This window comes from Anguilla anguilla, chromosome 4, assembly GCF_013347855.1.
Source record: "Anguilla anguilla isolate fAngAng1 chromosome 4, fAngAng1.pri, whole genome shotgun sequence".
NCBI lineage: Eukaryota > Metazoa > Chordata > Actinopteri > Anguilliformes > Anguillidae > Anguilla > Anguilla anguilla.
This window is the reverse complement of record NC_049204.1, coordinates 7,800,987-7,828,616: the sequence shown is the minus strand read 5'-3', so window position 1 is coordinate 7,828,616 and position 27,630 is coordinate 7,800,987. Positions and strand designations below refer to the sequence as shown.

At 44.8% G+C, this 27,630-nt stretch overlaps 1 protein-coding gene across 1 annotated transcript; it reads left to right on the top strand.

Annotated features, from left to right (window-relative positions):
• Positions 1-5,506: 5,506 nt before the first annotated feature.
• On the top strand, positions 5,507-22,719 carry rorca (RAR-related orphan receptor C a). The gene is made up of 10 exons (XM_035412675.1): positions 5,507-5,825; positions 14,743-14,828; positions 15,306-15,447; positions 16,459-16,956; positions 17,821-17,942; positions 18,507-18,639; positions 19,668-19,775; positions 20,397-20,507; positions 20,854-20,966; positions 21,496-22,719. The coding sequence occupies exons 1-10, from the start codon at positions 5,819-5,821 to the stop codon at positions 21,655-21,657; spliced, it is 1,482 nt and encodes a 493-aa protein (XP_035268566.1). The 5' UTR covers positions 5,507-5,818; the 3' UTR covers positions 21,658-22,719.
• Positions 22,720-27,630: the final 4,911 nt, after the last annotated feature.

The window sequence follows — 27,630 nt, the reverse complement described above, 5'->3', positions numbered from 1 at the left end:
TTTGCCAAAGAAATGGTCATTACTGGGATTGACAGCCCTGGTAAATGGATGCCTTTCGTAGCTTTCGCACATGGTCGTACTTATTTATTTATTTTTTTGTCCTTCCCCCCCCCCCCTTTTTCTGGCCAATTTGGAAGTCCTTCCTGTATCCCCCTGGCAGGGCTAAGTCCTGAAACTTCTACACACTGTCTATTTGGTACAGCACAGAGCAGATGTTCTTTCCCCCCGGCACACAATGTCCGTGCTCACGGTGATTAGAAAGAACACATCGGATCGCTCTGTTTACAGTCTGCAAGACGATCGCGTTCGGCATTGAGTTGCAGGAAGAGGTGCTTCGTGTGCAGCTTAAACCGGTTGACCGTCTTGGCTGGCTTGACAACTATCTTTTTAATCTCACGCAGAACATAATCTTGTGGTTCTTCTCTGGTCGCTAGTTCCTTTGAGTGTACACTGCCTAGCCAAATAAAAGTTACCGTTTTGATTTTTTTTGGACAGTGCCCACTGTACAAGCTTCTGGAGGCAGTGTTATGATCTGCGGTTGCTTCAACTGGTCAGGTCTAGGCTCAGCAACGTTATGCGGCAATAAAATGAAGTTAGCCGAGTACCTGAATGTACTGAATGACCAGGTTATCCCATCAATGGATTTTTTCTTCCCTGACGGCACGGGCATATTCCAGGACGACAATGCCAAGATTCATCGGGCTCAAATTGTGAAAGAGTGGCTCTGGGAGCATGAGCATCATTTTCACACATGAATTGGCCACTACAGAGTCCTGACCTTAACCCCATTGAAAGTCTTTGGGATGTGCTGGAGAAGACTTTACGGAGTGGTTTGACCCTCCCGTCGTCAATGCAAGATCTCGGCCAAAAATTAATGCAATTCTGGACGGAAATGAATGTTGTGACGCTGCATAAGGCTGTCGAAACAATGCCACGACGAATGCGCGCCGTAATCAAAGCTAAAGGCGGTCCAACGAAATATTAGAGTGTGCAACATTTTTTTTTTTGGCCAGGCAGTGTACATGCTGCTGTCTCTGAAGTCTGTAGTCCATGTGGTTTAATTCTCACAGCTCACATACTGCACATGAAGTAGTCCTTTACACAACTTTTTAAACACTTTCTTCAGCCTAATGCTTAATGACACAGAAACAACCCCCCCCCTCCTCCCACCCCCCCCACCCCCCCCCACCACCTCACCCCCCGCCTTTTTGGTGTTTTTGTTAATTTCGCATCAGTAAATGGGTCAAATCAGTAAATTGATACAATCGCCATGGCGATCTGAATGACAGATACTGCTGAAATGGAGATGGGAACACAACGGCTGTTTAGGCTTCACCTGTGTGGCACCACTCAACTCTATGACATTGGAACAGACGTCACCGTTTGCTTCGATTGCTGAAGTTGCAAGCCGAATATATGACATTTAATGCATTTTAATGACCTAACTGGCTACATAACCCTATTCAACCGAGTGTCAGTTATGTTCATGTAATTGTCCACTCATTCCAGAGGGAATTCGTAATATTAACTTTACCTATGAGAGTGTACAAGTACCAGCCTATTTCTTGTCTGGTCTGTGGCTTATCAGCACTGACTACTGCTAGCTCGCTCCACACAGTCCTGTGATCCATACGCAGTTCAGTAACCATGGAAGTTCAAACTACTTTACGGTCATAGGCTATTCATCAGTTGTTTGCGTTCCACAAATCAGGGTTATATGGTGAGTCATACGTTGACCAACCGGAGTCTAGTGTTGAATAAAACAACTTGGCTGCAACTTTGTTATCAAATCATGTCAAGAAAAGTCACGCATTGATTCTTATTCTTATAGGCATTTAGGATATAACTAGGTACAAAATGTTACTGTAAACACCTCATTTTGATAGAAAAAGGCAGGAGGTTCTCCATTATAGTCTATGGGGAAAATCGAGAGCTGTGCTGCACTGGACGCCATATTGGTTTCTGCGGCTTCTGACTCCTTCTGCCTCTCCAGTTCCTACATACACTCTATGGGTGGCACACTGACCTATTGGTGTGTATGTAAGGGGGGGGGGGGGAGGGAGGGGGCAGTTAGGGAGGGGGGGTGTAACATGGGTGGAGTCCAAATGGATTACAGCCCGGCGGAGAACAGCGAAGGCAGCGCTCGGAGGGCTTAGCGGGAATTTGAGAGAGAAGAAGAAAGAGGGATTAGCAGGATGAGTGAGAGGAGTGAGGGATGGGGGCGGAGGGATTATTCTGTACCGAGGCAGGATCCTGAAATAATCCCCTCTGGAATATTGTGTTTCCTCCATAGATTGTGTGCATACGTGTGTGTGTGTGTGTGTGTTTTTTTTTTTCTTTTTTGGGGGGGGGGGGGTACACACTCAACACACTAGGTTATATGTTCTTATTCTTCTATAGCCTCCATCCTTATAAGGTCTAATTCTCTTGTTGGAGCATCTCCTGTCAATTTGTTTCCTCCATCCTGTTGTCCCCCCCCCCCCCCCATTTTTTTTTCATCCGTAAAGCCTATGCGTACGTGTCTCTTTATCAATGCTAAGCTCCGCCCATTCTCCTCCGCTACCTCTCAGTCTATTGCACAGGCTCAGAGGTTACATAAGATTCGGGGTCAGGGGGTCAGTGACGTTGCCTGCGCGCGAGAGCGAGAGAGGGAGAGAGAGAGAGAGAGAGAAGGCAAATATAAAGAGGGAGAGGGAATGAGTTGCGGCCTACTGTGCTGTGCATGCGGGAGAAAAATGATGATTGCATTTTTCAAGAACCGTTCATAATGGTGGAGCAATCATTTCTCTTGCAGTATAACAGCGTAATGAAAGATGTTTCCACAGTCGTGTTGTTTTGTTCGCTGGAAGGATGTTGAAAATGGGCGGAGGACATTTTCATTGCTCTGAGAACAGAATAAAAGTATCGAGCCACATAACAGGAGACGAAAGGGAAGAGAGAGCGGGAAGAAAGAAAGAGAAAAAGGAGGAGAGAATTTTATTTATTTTTTTTAATGTGGTGGAGATACAGGACCCAGAGCACACAGATGGGGAGTGGGGTGGGGGGTGGGGAGGCAGTGTACTGTTAGACAACGGGAAGTGGGCTCCACAGAGTTTAAAAAAAAAAAAAAAAAAAGGTAAACGGGGCAAAATAAACCCGAGAGGCTCTGGGGAAACAGAGGGGTAGTGGAAAAGATGCGATTGGAGTGCGGGACCTGGGGGGTGGGGGGGTTGTGGGGGGGGGGGGTTGTGGGGGGGGGGGGTAGAATTTTCCTCTCCCTCTCACCAGCTCTGCTCCACTAACCTACTTCCTGTAATCTCTCCTCTCCTCATTTCATAACTAAGGGCTGTGAGGAAAGAAAGAAAAAAAAAAAAAACACATTACATCACGATCCCTTAGTTTTACCTACACGCAGCGCGGTGTACTTTTCCTCTGCATCACAGCTGCCATGGTCATTTAAACAGGGCACAAACAAAATGCGCACATCTCTTTCTCTCTTCACACTCACACACACTGTGTATAATGTATGCCCTTTTATTGTTTTTGTTTTGCTTTGAAATATCTAATAAACCGCATTATTTTTATTTATGGTGAAGAACAATGCATATAAACTAACAAAAGCCGTTGATGTGCATGAGAAGAAAAAGTAAAAAACAAAAATCTGGGGGACTCAAAAATAGCCTGTCTTGTCCTGGGATTTATATTTTGATTCTGGGCAGAAGTGGTATTCCACTCATGCTATACTTCATGTGCATCGACAATTTAAAAAATGGTCTAAGGGAATGGATAAACGGTATTTTTCATGAGTATTAAACCATTGTTGGAGTACCAAGTTCCAATGGTCTGATTAGAAGGTATACCAAAATCTTCAGGAATGCTGGAGCTTTCTGATATTTCTTTTTTTCTGATGTGATCTGATCTGATCTGGAAAGTAAATACACTGAAAAAACATATTAAAATAAAAGATATTATCAAAATATTGCAACTCTTCACAATATACAGGAGATAATTTGAAAAAATAATCGCCCCTTTAAGATATAGCAATAAATAACTTAAATAAATACACCACTGTGAAACACGTTGATCATTATCAATTTTTTTTTAAAGAAGCCTGTATATTCATTTTCAAAAAGGTCCATATATTGCAGCATACTCCGCATCTGCAATGGTGTCAATGGAGCGTTAAAAGAAGGGTCTCTTGATAATGTTGCATGGTTCAACGGGTGACAGAGCTGACGTTAAGGCCGCTCTGTTTTTGGAGGTGTGTTTACGATTAGTTTTGCCACGGGTTACGCAACAGCGGGGAATGCCTGGGAACTGCTGCTGAGAGGCTGTTGATTGGCTTCACACATGTGGTCCATAACCTTGGCCTAAACGAGCTTCGGGGAGTGAATGGAGATGTTTTTGTCGGCACGAATCTACAGTATCTAGTATCTTGTGATATCAGGAAATGTCCATCGTGGTAAATGCTTTAAACTGGACTCGAGTCGCCCAATTGCTGTGAGCATTAATTGGTGCACAGAGATGTGAAAACAGATTATTTTGAGAAATTCTTTGCTTTTTGATGTAGATGCATTTGGACCAGCTATGCATTTGGAAATGTGCTCTTTTTAATTGAAGATATTTGCATTTTATGTGTATCTAAATTAAATGTCATGTATCAATGTAATAACTATAGAATTAATAATTAAATTGATTTTCATTAAATTAAATACGCATATAATGCACATGCTTAATAATTGAACTAATAATTAAAATTAAATGCACATTCTTTGTTCTTCATACATGCATTTTAAAACAGGGGCATTTGTGTTGACAGGCATCATACTATATCCACATGCTGAAGATAATATATACAGTTCTTAAATTTGTTTAAGTGAAGCGAACAAATCAGTCTAATTGTAATTGTACATATTTTAATGGATTTGAGAGTGGTTAACTTGAGCACACACAACTGAGCACTAAGGATTGTTGACATGCTGCATTAAAAGTGGGCTACATGCTTTGTCATGAAATGTCAAGTCTGTGAGTAATAGCGAATAATGGGCTTCATAGACTGACACAGATTGTGATACTTTGTGGATTGTCTATAATGTGATGATTGAATGTCTTATCTTGTCTTGTCTTTTGTGTGGACCCCAGGAAGAATAGTTGTTACTAAGGTAATAACTAATGGGGATCCTAAATAAATAAATAAATAAATAAATACTTTGGGAGATAATGATTATGTAACCACGCCTTTAAACTTGTTAGAAAGTCTTAAAAGTTGTTCTTTGATGTATATTTTAATGCATTCGTGTGCCACTGAACGGTGTGACACAGTTCCAAAAGTCAGACACGAAACAATTCCCACGATAACGTTATTATGACATACTGCCACACATTCCCACATTAAGCTCGAGTCTCCCAGATCCTCCTTAAGCGCGCGAAAGGGTGCGCGCGGCTGCCCCGGGCACGAGGCGGGCCAGTGGAGCGAGATCATGTGAGAGTCCACGCGCCGAAAGTAGGTTACTGAGGGAGACAGCAATAGAGAAGCGGCAGAGTCGGGGAAAGAGCGGTGTGATCGGACTACCATATTATGCACAGCGAATGCTAGCGCGCAACAGAAGCAAATAGGCTGGTGGAGACAAACGAAGAAAAGTATTTTAAACTATCGCTCTTTATAGACATTTTTGTTTTATTCACGGGCACGCATCTGAAAAACATATGAAGATTTGTTGTTACCATTTTTTTCAATTGCTCCATTTTGGAGTTAAAGAAACTATATGAAATATTTACAGTTGTCCATTTTATTTATATGTATTGGAGTTATATGAATCGAAGATAATATATCAGCAAAATGAGAGGTAAGTGCGAGCATATGAAGGAGAAAAAATAGTTTACAAATATTATAGTTTAAGTATTGTTAAGTGCTTTTTAACTTTATTGTGTATTGGGATCATTTTGCAATACTGTGGTTTTAGTGTGTCTTTACTGAACTGGATAGCTGGCTAAACTGATGGCACCCCTATGCCAGATCATTAATTGCACGGATGATTGCTCTTCGGTTGAGGTTTGATTTTGTAGACAGTCCTGCATGTTCTTATTATGAATCTTTGATGAAAGTTTACTGAACGTAACCGTGCAGAAAATCAAAGACAGATCGTACAACCATTCACATGGGGGACCAGTAGACGTGCATGTTGTCTTAAATTGTTTGCATATCTTTAACCCAAATGGTCCAGAGAAATGTAAATATGTGCCAGCTGTGCTTACTGGTTTTTGTGGCTTCGCATGCACGAGCATGGGGGAAAATCTGACTCTGTATTTTGATACAGTTGCTGTAGTTGGCGAGATCGCTCTGGGGTTACGTAAGAAGGCGAGGGGAGGGGCAAGAGGAGAGGGGCGGGGGAGGGGGGGAAGTGGCATGAAAAATTTTGAGTGTATTACATAATCGCCTACTGATGGTAATTTTAACGGTGCTTGTGAAGATTTATAAGGATATACGCATATATTTGTATCACATGTAGCCACGTACAGATACACACGTAACCCTATAAGCTCGTGCACTTTAAAATGTACTCGGAAGAGCGTTTTTAGTTTTAGATTTTAGTGCAAATGTTTTAGCGAATATACAAAAGTGAAAAAAAACCTTTGAGGCTGCTGATTTCTTGTGATCGTGCTCCTTTGTGGTAAAGAGTCAGCTGTTATTCGCGCGCCCTGCGCGTGTTGTCGTTTGCTGCATCCCGGCATGGCCAGTCGTGTGAGGAAGAAGTAGATGTGGCTGTTCTATTGACCTAGTTCTGCCATTGAGGACTACACAGCACTTGGGGTGGGGGGCTTGAGAACTGGCCGTCTGCCGATGGGGGTCGTCTATTTTTCCAAATCAAAAGTACATTTGCTGGCTCTCTATAGAGATAGGGGAAAGATTTGGAAACGATGGTAATGACAGCTGGACGTGTGCACACACCCATGCATTTGCGAGCCAAAAACAGCAACTTCGGTGGCAGGAAAAGCAGGCGGCGCGCGGTCAAACCAAACGCCAAAGTCCGAAGTTGATTTCAAGTTTAATCGCGCTTGAAACTGCATTGCAACAGCACTGCAAGTCGCGGGGCTGTTGCTCCGAAATTATCTTGTGCCACGGTTAGTGCAATGTAGCCTACTTGCCTATATTATTTGATTAGCATTAAAAAAAAGTAACGTGTTGCTTTATATGTGCTATAAATGAAATGTTACATCCGCTAGTTTATTTTACTCTAACCTGATTAGTTTTGATCATTGATTAATGTGAATTAATTTTAACATCGTGAGCTTTGTTCCCCCTGTAGAATTCAAAATGTGATATAATACAGTCGTTTAATATGGAATGTCCATACTCATATGCATGAGTTGCATATGACGGAGGTTCAGTAGATGTCGCATTGGTGTTTGTCCAACCGTAGCACAGTGACACATGGGCCATTTTGTTCGTGGTCTGCTGTGCTCTGAGTCACAGTGGTTGTCGCAGGCCGCGGTACCCACTCTTCCATCCGCATGTCCTCCTCAAACCCACGGCGCGCTGCTCTGTGATCGCCTTCCCGCCGCTCAAACCCACGCGCTGCTTTGCGATCGCCTTCCCGCCGCTCAAACCCACGCGCTACTTTGCGATCGCCTTTCCGTCACTGTAAAACAGTCTCTGCTCCTGGCCGTTGAGTCGAGGACAGTGGCGGTCGAGCGGGACTGTCTGTTTCCGGAACACAGGCTAACATCCTACTCTGAATGATTTAATTGGCCCGCTCATTTTATTCGATCTGACATTTGTTTGTTATATACATTTGCACATGACATGGAGGACTGTTCCTATGTTCATTTTCTGAAATGTTTTCAGTGACCTACTTCTGTGAACTGCCCCTAGTGTATACAGCTAATTAGCTAATTGAGCCTGGGTAAATGGGGGGATGTAGCATACACACAGACCCTCCAAGAAGGGAATTTCCAACTCTTGGTGTAAGGACTTTCAGTGAGATGCTAAAGTGCTTGTGTGACATGCTGGAAGTTAATACAGGCAGTGAAAAATTTCAAGTGATGCAGCGTTGGATTGCCAACACTAATGCAGTGTCAAATATTCTTCAGCACTGTATCAGTGTTGAGCAAGGATGCAGTCTGCTTCATTGAACTGGCTGATTTACCGAATCGCAGACCAACGTCAATGCAGGGCCCCTGGAGCATCCTACCGTTGACGCTCCAGCTGATCAATCGATTGATCAGCCGATCAATAAATCAGTCAGTATAGCGTTATTGTCCCCGGGGGTCAATTCTTTATGCAGCCGAGTGAAAAATCGGAGCATGGAACAATAAACTCCACAAATATCCATTACCGGGCCTGGAAACACGCTTCGAAAAAACATACAAACAACAGGGGAACATGCCCATACGTGTTTTTCTGGTCTGTCGGCGAGTGTCAGCATAAATCCATAATGCCGCTGAAAGAGACTTGCTCCTAAGGCAATCCACTGCTGTTCCAGTGTAAATACTGCCTTGTGGAGTCGCTTCTCTCAAGTCAATAATATTAATATGAATAATTATGTATTTTATTTATATAGCGCCCCTTTCTTAAACACTGAGACACTTCACTGGGTTTCAAAAACAAGAGGTTAAAGGATAATAATTACAAGGAGCACTTGTAAGTGCAACTTGAATACATTTTTCACACTTTTCTCTCCAATTGATTTCTGGTGGAGACGCTACTTATGCCAAAGGGCTCGTGTTGTGCTGGTCTGTAGACAACAGGACCCCCAAAAAGGGCCATGGCCTCCTTCTATATACGGAACTCATTATGTTTGTGGGTCGTGGCTGTGAGCAAACAGACAAGAGCTCTGGGAATTCTGGGAAATGTAGGCGGTGCCCAGCCGCACACTGGAAACTCCTGGTGTCTGGGCTTTTTGCGGTGTCTCTGGGAAATGTAGTTGCTGCCCAGCCACAGACTGGGAACTTTGACTGGTGTCTGTGCTTTTTGTGGTGTCTCAGTGCTTACCACAGGCATAAGATGATGAAAGTTATTCTGGGACAGTTTGTCTTTGTTGCCATTTTTTCACAATGCCTACAGTGGAAGGCACCCTAAAAATCTCCCTTGATGGCCCTTGATGGAAACAGTTGCCTCTCAGTCCGTAAGCTATGGCCCGAGAGTATTTGTTAGAAAGTGAGAGGATATCAAATTATTCTTATGATAATGTTACATCTCCATCCATCACATTTGATGAGTTTGTATTTTTTTCTTTTGACCACAAGTGGTTGTCATTGTTTTTGTTTTTTAAATAAATCAACAACTGAAGCACATACAACATATTACTCAGTCCTTAGGGCCTGGATGGACTAAGTTGGTGCAAAACAAATCCCATGACCCCTCATTGATTATGTCATTGGTTTTGTGTTTGTGCTGAAAGGTGTTTTGCACATGCCATAGGTCTTAGTAAATAAAATGCCCTTAATGTGTCTGTGCATTTTAGAGAGGGGACAGGTTGAGGCATATATACTACTGCTGTAGTGTTTGGTAAGTGTTGGAAGTCGGGATAAGCTATGAGGATATCCTAAGAGCAATTTACCAAAAAAAAAAGAAAACTCAGAAGACCTAAAGTTGGCATATTTGTGGCATTACTAGTGACGGGGAATATTTAACTAAGGCCCCCTCAGCCTCTGCCTCAAAGTGCACTTTACCTTGTTCAGGGTAAATGGAAAATAGGTTGCATGTAAAGCGTTCGCAATGTAGGTTGACCATATGGCTTGTTACATAAGCGCGGTGCGCGAAGTTGAACTTTGGACGTTAGCCGCTGGCCAAGTTAGATAATGTAAACCAAGCCCCAGCGGCGGCGCGCGCTAGCCTGCGCCACAGAGCCTGCAAGCTGACACTGTAAGCTACGAACACCAACTGACACAAACCGATTCTTCGGTTGATGGATATGGTGTACTGTTACTCTCAAAAGCACGCCAAGGGGCCAGCTGATTGTTAGAAGGCTGAGTGTCTTGGAGAGTTTAGATTTCTATAAAATGCTTAAAGGGACATGAAATAAATTAGCCTTTTTTTTTTTTTCTTTTTTTTTTTTAAAGGCCTCCAAAAAGGTTTTAATCACATGCAGGTGCAGTTACAGCTAACCAGGGAGTGTACAAACCAAAAGTTGTTTGGTCAGACAGCCATTTGCGCTCTGTAGGGTAATTAATTAAAAGAATAGGAACACCTTCATTCTTTGGCGCGTCTCCAAGCAACATGTGGCCCAGGGTGTGATGGGAAAATCAGAGCAGCACACCACTAGACTAGAATGCGATTCACAATACCGAAACTGCTGAGGTATTTATTCTCACTTATTTTTACTTATTCGGTTATTTTCCCACTCCAGGCATTCACCAAATTCGTTTTTTCTTGATTGATAGATGCATGTTTCTCAGAGAAATCCCTAGGACGTGGCTCTCAGTCACACATTGGTACTCCTTTGATTGCTCAGAAGAGCACAGCGAGACCATTTCTGACGCCTCTTCCTAAGTCTGGGAGCAGGAAGATGGAAGTCGTTGACATAATGTGATTACAGGAGGCCCCCCCCCCCCGAACGGCTTGGCGGGTTAGAGGTGCTCTCGTGGGCACTGTGGCTGCAGGTTTGAATCCGGGCTACGGCTTGGAGCCTGCAGCTTCGGGGCACAGCCGCCCTCGTCCTGCCGGGGACAGGGTTGGTGATCAGCTCAGTAGTTGGAATGTTCGTAACTGAACATTGTAGTGCTGATGTAACAATCACTACCGGTAACGGAAAGCAATTGAGTTCCACAAGACTGACTTGGAATTCCAAAAAACCTACTCTTCAAAGGGTTAAAAAGCGTCCTACTTTGCCTGCAGTGCTTGCTCACGATAGTGCGGCCTGTGCGTTGTGTATTTCTGTAACAGGTGAGCGTACACCTGCCTGCTTGTGTACAGTTGTAGTGTTGGATGGAAAAGTGTAGCCTGGAAGTGGCAGGGGGCGGTTTGCGCTGTTCCGACTGCATTCGCTGCCTCGCGCTTGGCTCGCCTCCACGAGAAGCCGGGATTAAAAATAGTTTTATGTGAGCGCTCTGAGACAGCTGAAAGCGCAGGCCAACACTTGACACGCTGCCAAAAGTTGAAAGTCAGTGTAACCGCGCACCTTGCAGAAGCGTACTGTAGTCAGACGCCTCACTCAGCTCTTGCTCTCCTCCCTTGTCCACACGAATATGTTTATGGCTGCCACATTTTATTTTCATCTTACATTTTTATGATGACGTGAGATCTGTGCAGGATACTGTTTCACCAGTAGGCCTCTGTGCAGCAAAGTAGACTACTTTGTCAACAAGCTCTCTGACATAATTTTGCATCGACTGCAGTTTGCGAGTCAAATAAGTGTATTTTTAGCAGTGTGTGGTTCCACCTTAAAAGCTCTTCAAAAAAATATGAATTCAGATTATTGTTCTAGCTAGGCCACCACCCAGATGCCTCCCCCTTGCTCAATGGGAAACTGTGTCAGTAGGACAGCTCATCCACATAGCCTGACTGTGCTGTGCTGCCGATTGACACTCCCAGTGGCCAATCAGGGATGAAGCCCCCCCACCCATGAGCCAATGAGAGCAGGGGCTGGAGGGGAAGGGGCAGACTCGTCACTGCGTTGCTAGGGTGACCTAGCTTGAATGAGAGTGCTTGTGGAATGCGGCCAGACGGCAGTTATATAACACAGAAAGGGTGGGGGTCGGGGGGGACTGGCCGGGGGGAGAGGGAAAAGCTAGAGACCTTTTTTTTCTCTAGCATTTATTTCAGTAATAGCGTTTCTCTTTTTGCTTTTTAGTGGGTCAGCATAAATTTGAGATGTCTGAATCTCCCAAATATTTAAACTGACATTATCTGCAAGAATTCTTGCCATAAGCCATTGTTTCTGAAAAGAAAATGAATACTGTATGCCCTCCCTCTTGTTGAAACGGGTAGCCTACTGTATATTCTTTATAATTTAAGATGTGGGTCCCAGATTTTTTATATGCTGAGTGTGACATGCCTGTAAACCCTCCGCTCTCCTTGTGTTATTGATTACGCGTGAGCCTTTTTTTTTCCTTCTTTTTCTTTCTGATTAGCTGCTCAAGTGTGGCTACGGCCGGCCACAGCGGCAAACGAGATGTTATCTAACACTGGCTTACGTCACACGCTGCATTGCCGTTAAAAAAAAAGAAAAAGAAAAAGAAAAAAAAAAAGTAAAGAAATAAATAAAGAAAAACAACATTCAAGACCGCCTCTGGGCAAATCCTGCGAAAAGGACGAGCCATTTTCGAGTCTTCCCGAGGTCGACGGATTTAATCCGCGCGCTGAGAACCTCGCGTACCGAGCCGGGCGCTCCTTTTGTTTCTGTTCCTCACACTTCCACCGGAGTGGCAGAAACTTCATAACCTGGGGGGCTCCCGGCTAATGCAATCTACCTGCTATTCTGGGACACAGGAGGCCCCAGCCGTTTAGACAAACAGCAGAATGAAGAGAACAGCTTGTTCTTCGGGGGCATTTGGGGGGGGGGGGTTAATGGCAGACTACGAGCTGCTCACGCGTTCATTTAATGTTGACGTCTGTATTTATAGATCAGTTTCTGTGACTGCTCTTCTTTTACACTGCAAAAAAAAAAAAAAGTCAATCACAACACAAGTGTTTTAGTCTAATATTTAGACCTAAAATCTTATTTCTATAACTTTTTTGCTAAATAAGACAAATTTAAATTTTTGCCAATGAGGTGAGAAAGTTTTACACTTCATTTCAAGATTCACCACTTTTATTTCAGTCTTTTATTTCGTCTTTTCATGCACAAGATGTGATTACTGCGTATTACATAACGCATACGCCATTCCGTCGGGAAGAGCGGTGAGAACCAATTACCGTTCAGTTGATGTGTGTAATCGAGTGAAACCCTGCTGCTGCATGTTCCCTATAAAAAAAAAGCCAGTAATAACCACACTTCGGTTTTCCATAAGAAGTGTGTGGCCACTTGCTGTGTTGCTGTGATGTGGCCTGCTTACAAAGTCCAACGCCCCCATAAAATAAATAATAATTTAGAGTTTCCGCTCTAAGCCGATGACGTTTTGACTTTGTTTGTCTGTGTGACTGCCCGTCTGCTTCAGCCGCGTGCTGGTTTGTCTTACCACGGACTTGAAATTTGAATCAAAACAGTGATTTAGTTAACTGAAATCTGATAAATTGAGCCTATTTTAAAAACACAAATTGAAATCAAAATTTTATCCTGAAAAGAAGGGATCGGTACTGAGGATGTGTAAAAGTATAAATATGCGCACGTAAATAAATATGTACAAAATGCTTGGGAGTGTTAGCTAGCAGGAACAATCAAGTTTTGTTGGCATGCTTCATTAACAAAAACAGGTAGGATACAAGTAGAACAGGTAGAAAAATACAGGTAGAAACTGTGGCGTGCTTGGATCACTATGTACTAGCTATTAGCATTCAGACTTGTTCAGTTGGTATGTTTCATTGTAATGTAGTTGGCCTGAAAACCCCGCCCTTCTGTTCATTTGATGACTCAAAAGAAAACACTGCCCTCTACAGGGTAAATGAGGATACTCTACTTTCGGTAATGATGAGGACTTCAGTTTGTGAACGCTTGAATTAAAAATAAACACTTTAAAATATGTTATCTGTCAGTAGTCATGCGTTATCGGTTATACAGCTATTTACAAGTTGCTGAATACCAAGATACTTAGCAATCCTTGTGTGTGTGTGTCTCTGTGTGTGTTTCCATCCTGCTTTTCATTCAGTATGGACAAGTTTTTATATTTTTCTGAGTTTCTGAACATTTATTTTTAATATGGAGTATGCATCCTAATTCTTGGCAGTAAGTTGGACTCTCAAGAGCAAGTTTGGACCTTGGACCTGTAATGGTTCTTTATTACTGACGCCTGATTAGTCTCAAAGATATTAAGCAATACCAGAAGCTCCTTGGATTAGACTGGTTCTGGGTAACCCATTGGAAGCTGGGAGGTGGCAGGGTGTGTGTGAGTTCAACAGTAGAATCTGTCTAATCATGTAAAAACTGTGATCACCGAAGCAGGGGGGTGTGGTTGGGTTTATCGTTGTTTTTTAAATAGTTTTAAACACCTTATCCTTTCTGGTTAAACTCTCAAAACAGATGTGTTTTTTAAAAAACTTTGAAAACACCACCATGTCTAGTTCAAGACAGCACATTTCGTGTTACTTTCAACACAGTCCGCGTTAAAACCTCTCCCTTTGTAACACATAGGTTGTGTATTTATAACACTAAAAAATCATGTTAACACAAAAGTATTAACACAAAAAGTGTGGGATATTAGCACATCATTTTTGTGTAGTGTAGTTGTCAGCACTTGATCCTTTGGTGCAAGAATCTCAAACTCCAGCTTTCGAGGGCCTCAGTGACTGCAGGTTTTCGTGGTTGTCCTTTCAGCAGCAAATATTGCCCTTGGAAACCTTTGGCCAAACAGTGACATGAATTTGGCACTTTGATGCTGAAATACACGGGGGGGGGGGGGGGGGGGGGAACTGGCAGACACCACGGGCCTCCTGAATTGGAGTGCTCCAAAGGCTGCTGTTGCTCATTGAAGGCTTGCGGAAAATCATTTAAAACAAGTGCTACCCACAATGCTTTGAGTCCATTGCCAATGAACACACTCTATATACCTTGCAGAAGCGTTGCTAGAAAAGTGGCAAATCTGTTGATAACTTCCTACCTTTCATCGTGTTAATTTTTTATCAGTTTAATTCACTCACTCTTTTTTTACCTTCTCCTCTGTCCTCAGCTCAAATTGAGGTGATCCCGTGTAAGATCTGCGGGGACAAGTCTTCAGGAATCCACTATGGCGTCATCACCTGTGAAGGGTGCAAGGTGAGCAGTTCCAGACCTTTTTCCAAGGCCCCCGTTAACTCTGAAACAACATGTTCACTGGAGCAAATGGGCAAAAAACACACTAAGATATGCTTTGTTACAGTGTACCACCCGAAAAATTGACCTATAATCATTGGTGATTAAGGCACAGATTGAGTTTGCAGGTGGTACAGAGATATTAACCTTATAAAAAGCGTGACAAGGAACCATTATCGCAGTAAGACATGCATACAACCGCATATTTCAAAACCATTTTAATTTAAATGCTGCCCATCCCTGCATACTGGCCTTTATAATGCAAATGTAGTATAAAGGATTCTTTCGGGCTCAGTCATAACATCAAAGACTAGTAACAAACGATCAGTAACCACACATGAGAACAAGAACTTTTCTCTAATCTGTCTCCCCCCCCCCCTCTCTCTCTCACCCTCCTGCTCTCTCTCTCTCTCTCTCTCTCTCTCTGATTTATGCGCGCAGGGCTTCTTCAGGCGCAGCCAGCAGAACAACGCCATGTACTCCTGCTCGCGTCAGAGGAACTGCCTGATCGACCGCACCAACCGCAACCGGTGCCAGCACTGCCGGCTGCAGAAGTGCCTGGCGCTGGGCATGAGCCGCGACGGTGAGTGCCCTGAGCTCAGCGCCAGCAGTAGCGTCGGCATTGACATTAGCTGTAGAGTTAGCATTAGCAGTAGCATTAGCGTTAGCGTTAACATTAGCCGTAGCATTAGCATGACCCATATCATTAGCCTTACGTAAGTAGCCTCACATTAGCTGTAGATTTTGGCTTTAGCGCCCATGCTTGGATGGGCTCCAAGCAGGGCCCACATGTCTGGATGTTTTGCCCGTTTAAGGTGCAATATCACAAATATGCGATTAGAATGTTCTTCACTGAACATTCTAACGCTGATGCAACAATCACTGCTGGTAACTGACAGCAGTGGAGTTCTAGAACTCTGACTTGAACAGTGAATTTTAAAAAAAAACATTCCCAAAAAAACCTACTGTTCAAAGGGTTAGCAAGAGCCTTCATATTGGCAGTCATTTATTGAAGTAAGCCGTCGGAGAAAAAAAAAGAAAACTTAACGCCCCAATCGCTTGGAGGACGGCCCGTATTGCTGTGTGTTTAATGGGGGGGGGGTTCACATTAGGAGTCATTTACTGAAGTCGCCCACTGGAGCGTTGCTAATTGCATATAATGATGCGTGAAATTTGCATGCAAGTCTTTGCTTTCCTCTCCTCCTGGCACACATGATGTATTTTGATTGTTTAAAACCGGGAATGAACACCAGCAGCAATGTCATTATTCTCCCGGGTGATTTAATCAATAAATCGCTTGTGAGTGTAACAGTAATGTGTTGGTGGTGGTGGTGTTGGCTTTTTCTGGTTTTGGATTATTCTTTTTCTCTTTTTCTTGCCACCCACCTGCAGAATATTTTGGTTATATGTAATCAAATGCATTTATTTTAAATAGTATGTGTTGCCAAAGCACATCACAATGTACATACGCTACAATGCAATAAAGCCACGAATTACAAACAAATAAACACACAACAAATACATGCAAATACGTAATATGTAAACTCTCTCTCTCTCTCTCTCTCTCTCCTCATCCCTCCTTCCCTCCCTCCAGCGGTGAAATTTGGCCGCATGTCCAAAAAGCAGCGGGACAGCCTGTACGCCGAGGTCCAGAAGCACCAGCAGTCCCAGGAGCTGCCGGGGGCGCTGGGCGCGGTGGGCGGCGTGGGCCTGTCCCGGGACGAGGGGTGCGACGCAGGCAGCCACGGCCGGGCCTACAGCCAGGGCTCCAGCGCGGCGCTGAGCGACCTGGACGACATCGTGGCGCTGCCGGACGGGCTGCTCTTCGACCTGCCGCTCACGCCCGAGGGCGCCGGCGGCGACTACTACTGCGGCCTGGAGCTGCTGGGGGGGGGCTGCGGCGGCGGCGGCGGCGGGGGGGACAGCGCGGGCAGCGGGTCGTCCTCGTCCCGGAGCTCGCCGGAGCAGAGCGGCCTGGACTTCGGCGACGCGGCGCACATCAAGCACGAGTACCAGCTGCTGCACGCGCCCGCGCTCTACGTCCACCCGCTCCTCAGCGCCGTGCCCGACGGCTGCTCGCTGCTGGAAATAGGTGAGCCGCCCGCGCCAGCGCCACCCTGCCCGCGCACACACACACCCTGCCCACGCACACACACTCTGGGTTCAGACCGGGGTCACATGATTATCTGAAATACTTTAACCCAAGGACCTCAGGCTGGGGTTTGCAAGCCTTTTTTTTTTTTTGCTGTATTTCAGCAGTTAAGTGATTGATTAGGCCGGGGGGGGGGGGGGGGGGGGGTTACCAGGATGTTCTTCATTGGGTGGCCAGAGGGGGGGGTCACAGATTCATTAAGGGGGGGGGGGGCACTCTATCGTCCGTCAACAGTTATATTAGCCAAAGATGATGCGCTATTTTAAGTGGAGAAACAGGGGTGGCACCTGGGGTGGCCAATCAAATTCCAGTGCCCCCCCCGGCCACCCCATTGGACATGCCCCTGTCATTAGGTCATTGATTGGCCAGAGTTCACACACCTTGTTTGGCGCCTGAGCTGGACTGGAACTTGAGACCCCCTGCTTTAGTACTGTACCCCTGCTGTACGTTGTGTGTATAGGTGTGGGTGTTTGTGATTTTGTGTGTGTGTGTGTGTTTGGCTGTGGCTTTGCATGCGTGTGAGTTTGTGTTTGTGTGTGTGTGTTTGGCTGTGGTTTTGTGTGTGAGTGTGTGTGTGTTTGGCTGTGGTTTTGTGTGTGAGTTTGTGTGTGTGTGTGTGTTTGGCTGTGGTTTTGTGTGTGAGTTTGTGTGTGTGTGTGTGAGTTTGTGTGTGAGTGTGTGTGTGTGTGTCTCCCCATAATCAGCCGTCTGCATTGTTACCGTGTGTTGTGCGGGGGTGTGTAAAAGGTTGCCCCGGCGTGTTTTTGGCTGACCGTTGCCGCCGCTGTCCGTTCCCCCCATCAGAGCGCGTCACGCAGAGCGTGGTGAAGTCCCACCTGGAGACGAGTCAGCACGGCACCGAGGACCTGAAGAGGCTCATGTGGACCATGTACTCCCCCGAGGAGACCCGCTCCTTCCAGAGCAAGGTGAGCTCCGCTCGGTGGCACCACCCAACGCAGAACCCTGTACCGGGTCACATGGTCGGCGGTCCGCGTGGCATTCCGCGTAGCAGAGGCCGTTTATCATCGAGTGTCGCCGCGTTGCTTGTTAAGCCAGGAAGCTGTTAAGCTGAGCGTGACGCGCTGGTCGAACATTGTCAGGAATCTGCATTTTCACTGGTGTCTAAAGGCTTAACATAGTTCAGTTAATGGTTTTATACCAAAGTCTACTTAACACGTATCACAGCGCAAGGCTGGTGAAGGATTCTGAGCGCCCATCCTGGTGAGCCTCAGAGTACGTAGGGCTACGTTTCCACCCTAAAATAACCGGTCACTTTGGATCCAGGAAACCAGGCGAGATGAGTTATGCGGAGCGCGTGTTGAGTAATACTGAAATCCGTCGTACCCCGTCGCTCTCCGGAAGCGGGGGAAGGTGGAGGAAAACCCCCCCATGGCGTAGGATGTCGCCCCCCCCCCCCCCCCCCCCCCCCCCCCCTCGGGTCACACATCTCTAACGTGGGCCACTTCCTGTTTTGGTCTCCCCCCCTCCAGTCTGCGGAGTGCATGTGGCAGCAGTGCGCCCATCACATCACCAACGCCATCCAGTACGTGGTGGAGTACGCCAAGAGGATCGCCGGCTTCATGGACCTCTGCCAGAACGACCAGATAATCCTCCTGAAAGCAGGTCAGTGTTTTAGCATTCTGATTTCCGTTTTTGTTTATTTAACGGTGTGACCGCGTAAAATTCACAGGTCGGTTGTAGGGTCAGGTGCTCTTTTTTGTTTTTAGCCCAGCGCTAAGACACCTGATTCCACGTATCAGAGTCTTGATTGAAGACCATGATTAGTTAATTAGTTGAATCCGGTGTCATACTGTTGGGCTAAGTCAAAAACCTGCACCCACACCAGCCCTTTTTTCAGATAAGATTGGACACTCCTGATATGAAATGATTGTATGTAAAATAATGTAAGCAAAAGTGTCTATTATATGTTTTCTTTTAAGTGAATGAATATAAGCATGTGTTGGCTAAAGCAGTTAAGTTAAGTTATTTTTGAAATGTGCTTTTTAAAGACTGTGCCTCCTTGTGTATCTTCTCTCCCTCTCTTATCTTTTCATGCTCTTTTTGTTTGTTTTCATTGTGTGCACGGGAACAATTTCACACTTCATTGGGAAACCATTTTGGAAATGAATCACTTGTATCACAATATGTGGATAAATACACGCTTAAAATCTTTTTGGTGAATCATTGGCAAACTCCTTACTGTGGACTTTGTCATACGTGATATCGCTGTTGATTATTTAAAAAAAAAAAAAAAAAAAAAAAAATTTTAATGTGTTATCTTTTATGGATTTGATCTGGACATCGCACTGGTGTGTGAATTTGCGCGTTTGTATGTGTGTGTGTGTGTGTGCGTGCGTGTTTGTGGCATGCCTGGTGGAGCATTTTGTCCTCTTTTTTGTTTCTCTCTCTCTCTCTTTGCACTCTTCGCTTTTTTGGGCGACATAGCTCAGGAGGTAAGACCGATTGTCTGGCAGTCGGAGGGTTGCCGGTTCAAACCCCGCCCTGGGCGTGTCGAAGTGTCCTTGAGCAAGACACCTAACCCCTAACTGCTCTGGCATGAATGAGAGGCATCAATTGTAAAGCGCTTTGGATAAAAGCGCTATGTAAATGCAGTCCATTTACCGTTTACCATTTTGTGGCTCTCTCTGCAGGCTGTCTGGACGTCCTGCTGATTCGCATGTCGTGCGCCTACAACCCCGTCAACGACACTCTGCTGTTCGACGGCAAGTTCGCCGGGCCCCAGCTCTTCAAATCTCTCGGTGAGTCTTCATCAAATGCTGTCGCCTTTGTTGGTCACACCTACCCGTGCAGGTTATGAAGAAGGATTTAGGGCCAGTGGAGGCTGTTCATATGCATTTGTGCTGGTGCACCTTCGCTGAACACAGCTAATTCATATAGCTCTTGAGGCTGTTGGTATACATTTAAAAAAGCAGATATACGTGCACCTGGTCAAATGAACAGCCCGCACACAGGCGCACGCGCACACGCGTGCACAAATGCACGCACACGTACAAATGCACGCGTGCACACACACACACACACACACACACACGCATACACACACACTCACGCACACACACAAAGTCATTTTGTGGAGCTTACCCCATTGTATTTGCATAGTATAAAATACCAGCGACACATCAGCTGTCCCTGCTGACCATTGACGGCGTTGCCATTCCTACTGGTTGTCCGCCCAATCGACTAACGTTCATTTTCAGGACCTCGCAGAAATAAAAAGCTTCGAAGTAACTGCAGGGGATAACAGATCGATAAACGAGAGCACTAATGTCAATAGAATCTTTTAAATCCTTCCTCTTCGAAGGGCGGTGCAGAGGAAAAGGTGTGAGATGTTCTCCTCGTTCTCCCGCCCGTCTCTCCAGGTTGTGATGATCTCGTGAGCGCGGTGTACGACCTGGCCAAGAGCCTGAGCCGCCTGCAGCTGTCTGAGGAGGAGATGGCGCTGTTCAGCGCGGCTGTCCTGCTTTCCCCAGGTGAGTTTGGCACGCGCGCGCGAACACACGCACACACACACACACGCACACACACACACACGCATGCACACACACACACGCATGCACACAGACACACACATGCATGCACACACAGACACACACATGCATGCACACACGCATGCACGCATGCACACACACAGACGCACACACACAAATGCACGCACACACACACAGATGCACACACACACACACAAACGCACCACGCACCACGCACACGAACACACACATACACACACGCACACACACACACACAAACACACACGCACACACAATCTGCCCAGATGTGAACATGTTTCTCAATCGCGATTGCTCCTGTTATTCACAGACCGGCCATGGCTGACTGACACTCAGCAGGTCCAGAAGCTTCAGGAGAGGGTCTACGTTGCATTACAGCACTGTCTCCACAGGAGCGGCGCCCCTGAGGAGAAACTGGCCAAGGTAAGCTTCCTTCAGTCAAATCAAGAAAAAGAAACAATGTAATGTCCTGATCCCAAACATTACAGAGGGCACTGTACGAGTCATATAATGACACTGTGGCAGGTTATGATATCACTTAGATGAGCCGTATGGTTGATATCTCTCCCTATAATTCTGCTTCACTAGAGCAGCACATAATTGTTTAATTATTATCATGTAAGAGTAATATAATAATGACATTGTGGCAGGTTATGATATCAGTTTTTAGATGAGCCATATGTTTGATATCTCTCCCTATAATTCTGCTTCTCTAGAGCAGCACGTAATAATTGTTAAATTATCATCATGTGAGAGTAATATAATAATGACATTGTGGCAGGTTATGATATCAGTTCTTATGAGCCATATGTTTGATATCTCTCCCTATAATTTGGCTTCTCTAGAGCAGTATGTAATAATTATTATCATGTAAGAGTAATATAATAATGGCACTGTGGCAGGTTGTGATATCAGTTCTTAGATGTTTGATATCTCTCCCTGTGCTTCTCAGATGGTGTCCAAGCTGCCCATGATGAAGTCCATCTGCAAGCTGCACATCGACAAGCTGGAGTTTTTCCGCCTGCTGCACCCTGAGACGGCCTACAGCTTCCCCCCTCTGTACAGAGAGGTGTTCGGCAGCGAAATCGCCTTTCCGGACTCCACCGAGGCCTAACCGCGCGGTCAGAGGAAGACGGAGCGAAAGACAGAAAGACAGGGAGAGAGAGAGAGAGAGAGAGACGGGGAGGATGTTAAGGCAGAGGAATGTTGTATCACAAGTAGAGACCAGCAGCTCAGCGACAATCATGCACACAACACTTTACCCCACACACACACCCGCGTGCGCATACGCACATACACACGCACGACCGTGCACACACACACACACACACGCTTCATCCCAAACTCTGACCTGACTCCCTTCTGTGGGATAACACTGTAAAGTGGCCCTCCCCAGAGTTTATTAAACATAAGAGTAACACCCAATGCCAGCAGGAGGCGCCCTACATGCCTGTAGGGCCAGACACTGTCTTGCATTGAGTGAACACTTGAGTTGACTTGCAATAGGAATCAGTTTCTCTCAGTTACCTTTATGTGCGAGAGCTTGCTCCCAGTTCTCACAGCCCATGTCCTCGAACCAATGTACCCGTGAATGTATCCCACAGACATGGAAGCAAAGCCCTTATTTGTGAGGCAGAATGTGTATTCATCACTGTGAGAGCAGTCCTTTTTTAATTTGACTTTTTTTAAAAAAATTTCGGCCCAAACTCGCTACCGGCCACAGTCGGCACCGGCGCGGTCCAGATTCGATCCGAAGCCACGGGGCTCGTCCGTACACCACGGCGTGGTGCCTTAACCGAATGAGCCACCCAGCCGCCCCAAAGATATGCTTTCGTGATGACAGTTTTTTTTTCCACATATAATAGCACACAAAACCTATGGTTTTGATTGTGATCGACTAGTGGCCTATACAGAGCATTTTAATCCTTTTAGCGAAACAATTTAAAGGGACCAAGAACAGTGTTTTTGCATCAGACAAATACCATTGTAGCACGAATCAGCAACAGAAAGCTAATCTACCTTTTTTTTTTTTTTAATTATCAATTCAGTGACTCACCACCTTAACTGACATGCACAAGTAACTGACTTTTACACGTGACACTAGTGACACTAACTGGCCGACCAGTGTGTTCGCACAGGCACACCTTCAGACAGTGTTTTTTGGAGCTGCTCTTTTTAAAAAAAAAAAAATGCAATGGAAAAACCTCAGTCCCACCACCCTTTTCCCCTTTGCAATCGCCACTTAGAGAAAACAGAAAAAGTATTTTTAAAAGTTCCTTTAATTTATACATACATTTATATATATATACATTTATTGAGAAAGTATAAATATGTATAGAGAGAGAGAGACAGAAAAGAAAGAGAAGGAGGAAGAGAATGACTGACAGAAAGCGGGAACTATGTCAGATGAGCCGGGGGGGGGGGGGGGGGGGGTCTGTCAGACCACCGTTCTCCTGGGTCTCTGAACAATCCTGGGCCATCGGAGTTAAAACCGGGACTAAATAAACTCGGCAAAAAGGCCGGGCGAAACCGGAGAAGACAGAGCAGCACTTACTGAATCACGGGGGGGTGGGGGGGTGGGGGGGGCGCACTGTGGACCTTTCACCTGTGCCCTGGAGGCCTGTTGGCTCTCCAGAGGAACCGCCCCCCCCCCCCCCCCCCCCCCCCCCCCCCCCCCCCCCCCCCCCCCCCCCCCCCCCCCCCCATGGCTAGACTTTGGACCAGTGAACCCATCATGATAGGGCAAGACTGGCACCAGAGAGGGCTGGGAGGAGACTTTTGGAAGGTCGGGAAAAAAAAAACACATTAAGGTGACTGTCCCACCTCCCCCACCCCCACCCCCAAAATGATTTTTTTAAAGACCTGCTGGAACCTTAAACTGACCCATGTGTTCCCTGGACAACCGCCTCGTTGTTAATGTGTAGCCAGTGCTTTGGGAACCTTGATCCAGAGAGACTTTACCGTAGAAGAAGAGGACAAGACAAGCAGCCTGGTCTGAGCTGGCAGAGTGAAAGGCTGCGGTGGAGGGTCAGGGGTCGGAGGTCTGGGGTCAAAGAAATCATGTGATCAGTCGGATGGTTGAGAGGGGCTTGTGCCTGGAGAAGACAACATTGTGTCAGGGTATTAGCATTGTAAAAATTTACCCTAGGGTACCTGCATTGTAAAATTATACCCTGGGGGTATCTGCATTAGAAAGCTGTACCATAGGGTATCTGCATTGTAAAGCTGTACCCTAGCGTATCTGCATTGTAAAACTGTACCCTAGGGTATCCACATTGTAAAACTGTACCCCAGGGTATGTTCATTGTAAAGCCGTGCCTGAGGGTATCTGCATTGTAAAACTGTACCCTAGGGTATCTACATTGTAAAGCTGTACCCTAGGGTATCTGCATTTTAAAACTGTACCCTAGGGTATCTGCATTGTAAAGCTGTACCATAGGGTATTTGCTTTGTAAAGTGGTACCCTAGGGTATGATCGTTGTAAAACTGTACCCCAGGGTATCTGCATTGTAAAACTGTACCCCAGGGTATCTGCATTGTAAAACTTCCCAATTTCAGTTTTTATGGATTGTGAATTGTGCCCATATATACTCTCACCCCCCTTCCTTATTGTCTTTCCGCCTATGTACACTACGGCACAATTTAAGGGTTGACAGAGCTATCAGCTACCCCCCTGAGATAGGGATTACTACTACTACTATTATTATATAGTACATATTCTATTTTGGATTTTTTTGAGGTGCAAAGGACACTGAAGAACAAATGAAATATATTGTTTTTTTCTGAACAGATGTATTTTCCTACAGTGTTTGTTAAACTCCATGAGAGGCAAGTCGAACCCAATCCGCCACTTCCTGTGCCCGAAAGCAGACCAGACCAATCACAGGCCACGCTTAACCCCTCCATCAGGAGAGGATGGCTTGCTCTTTTTAAAAAAAAATTTTAAACCGGGTTGGGAGCCGTCCTAACATTGAGATGGTTCTCAGGTGGCAGGGTTTGTCAGAGCACACTGAAGTCAGCCATCTTTGACTTGAGCAAATGTCTGAGGTATTTCTGGGTGCTTGGAATAACGCCCACGCCCCCAGGATGCCTGGAATCGCGTTCGTATCCGTAGCTGGTGAAAGATCAATAAACCGAAAATAAGCTGTGATTCAGAACGACACCGTCAGGGCGGCCCATAACCGCAGTGGCAGTGAGGTCACTTCTCCACGGGGCATAAGTAAGATGGAGGCCATCCCACTTGCGTAACCGAACCGCTCAGTGATTCACCCTGCGCTGCTGGCACAGTGCACTCTCTCCGTTCTGCGTATTTCTGTGCTGTTGAATTTCATATGAACTGAGGGTAATAGGCGGATCCGTTTTTTTTTTGTTTTTTTTTTGTTTAGTTTTGTTTTTTGTTTTTTTTTTTCCTGGGTGCTAAAGACAGTGTCATACGGGGACTGTGCAATAGTCAGTCTTTTCCCATTTTCAGTGCTTGTGAGGACCCTCGCCTGACCTGAGTGTGTCCCCCCGCCCCCCCCCTCGTCCTCTGGGGCGCTAATGCACTGCAGTCAAGAGGCCGTGGCCCAACATTCACGTCAATCGCACCAGACATTGCAGATATTGATTCTAAGCATAAAGCGTTGACTCTCCCGCAAGCTACCGCGGGCCAGCTCAATACAGATTGACGGAATATAATTTGTTGGGTTCAAGCTCCAGCTTGAATCAGGGATGATATTTTTTTTTTGTTCCTGGATTTTTTTTCTCATTAATAAATAATAAATTCTGATTTGCAGAACCCCTAAATATCTCTCCTGGGACCACTGGTATTATTGGCTTTGTTGCCATACATTTTGCTCAACCATCAACTGTCAAAGAGCAAAAAGCTCTTGATGTATGTGTGTGCTTATGACCTACCCAAATGTCCTTTCAATGAGAGAAATGGAGTACACTGCAATATACTGTAAATATGGGGACTTCTTTCTGAAGATGAAAATATAATGATCTGATGTTAAAATATATTTAAAAGCAGTGGTTTTTTTTGTTTTTTTTTAAATATCGCAATACCTGAAGGCGGCAATATTATAGAATAGTTTCCCATATATTGTGGAATGTTGCAATAACTTTAAAAAATACGTTTTATTTTATTATTGTTTTCGGTGTGTTCCATTTCTGCAATGGCGGCCTCTGACTGAGGTATTTTGGGTCTGAAAAAAATCAGCATTTGCCAGACTAATCAGGATTTTTTTTGAACTGGGAAAAATGACATTGGGTGTGTCCACAGTGCTGCCACAGGTGTGTCCTGCAGGTGTGTATGGGAATGTTCTCCAGGTGTGCTTTTTTTTACACTACATTCACAGTCACTCAGGGAGATAGCTGGGCTCTCACAGTGTCTTCAGTTGGCCTCGCAAAGACACTTTGCACCGAATAGACCTTTAACCTTGATCACTGTTGATAGAATATATGTTCTTGTGAATGTCAATCACGGAAGCATCAAAGACTTCTACCCTTGTTCTGATATCAATATTGCAAAAGGACGTCTCAGTCTGAATTGTAGAAGACTTAGGATCTAAACAAAATTAATAAAAATGAATATAAAGATGGATTTTATTCTCAGAATTTCGTGTTGGTTTTGTTGTGATCTTTTTTTTTTTTCCCCCCCTTCTCCCCCCCCCCCCCCCCATTTTTCTTTGTCTCTCCTATTTAACATCCTTCCTTTTGTCTTGTAAGATTGTAATTCTATTTTTTTTTTAAACGTGTTTAAAAGAAACACCAAAAAATTCTGTCAGTATCCCTGTCCTTCATGTCTTTATCAATTATTTCAATTAGACTACACACACTCGCACACACACACATAAACCTATATGTGTGTGTGCTTGTGTGTGATATAATTTATATTATTATTAATAAAGAGCTTGGGTTATTAAAAACATTTAAAAGTTATAGCGTTGTGCAATGGGGATACAGTATGTGGTTTTAAGAATGTAATAAAGATCTTTTTACAGAAATACATTTTCATGGTTTTTCTCCCTGAAAGCATTATGAAATTCTCATACCTGGTATTTTCATCAGTTCGCAACCATCTTGTGAAAACCCAGATGGTGAAAATCAAATTAAAATGAAGTTCTCGCAAATGAAATATGGTTTGGATGATTGACAACCAACACATTGCAGTAATCACGCATATATTACAATACACATCAGCCAGTGCATATATTCAAGACCAAATTAGCATTTATGAGTAAATAAGAGTAAGCAAATCCAGTAAGGCATAGTCAAAGTAATTGTCATGACAGTGCTTAACAACACACACTGAATTTTAAAATGGTGCGGGACCAGGTAGAATTGGGTTTCTCAGTCCTCAGGGTAGCTGACACTCCTCCCATATATTAACAATGTAAGGTGTGAGACCACAAATGTTTGATTAGAATCTTCATAACTGAACATTCTAGTGCTGATGTAACAATCACAGCTGGTAACTTCAAGCAATTGAGTTCTAGAACGCTGACTCAGAGTATTGAAAAAACACTCAAAAAAAAAAACCTTCCCTTCAAATGGTTAATTCCCCCTGTGGCTTCGGGTTTGATTCCCCACTGTGGTACATTCTGTGCTGTCATCCCATCTCAGGCTGTGACCTTCTCTGCTCTGCTTTTCCTCAGTCCGAACAAAGGGAAAAATACATTTTTAAAAAATAATAAAAAGGTTACATAAGCACAGGGGCCACCTGTGAGCATGGACAGCGCTGCAACTGTGTGGTACAAATAATTACAAGAATGCAAAAGGACCACAGAGTCTCAATCAGGGAATGTTTTTTGTGTGCCAACGGACTCCATCAAAAATTAACTTACACAAGGATATTACACTTAATACCCAAAATATCTGATCACCCAAGAATGAGGGGTACTTTTACTGTGGGTATATTGGGGTCATGTGTAAAATACACTAGTTTTATTTAACCTTTGTTTAGCCAAAGGAAAAAATAAAGCTAAATTGATAAACTATTGACAGACCCTTATATGCCAATAGAGCGAAATAACATTAGGTAAATAAATGAAGCCATGAATACTGTATTATTAAGGGTTTCACTAAGTGAAATGTTGCCCAGGGT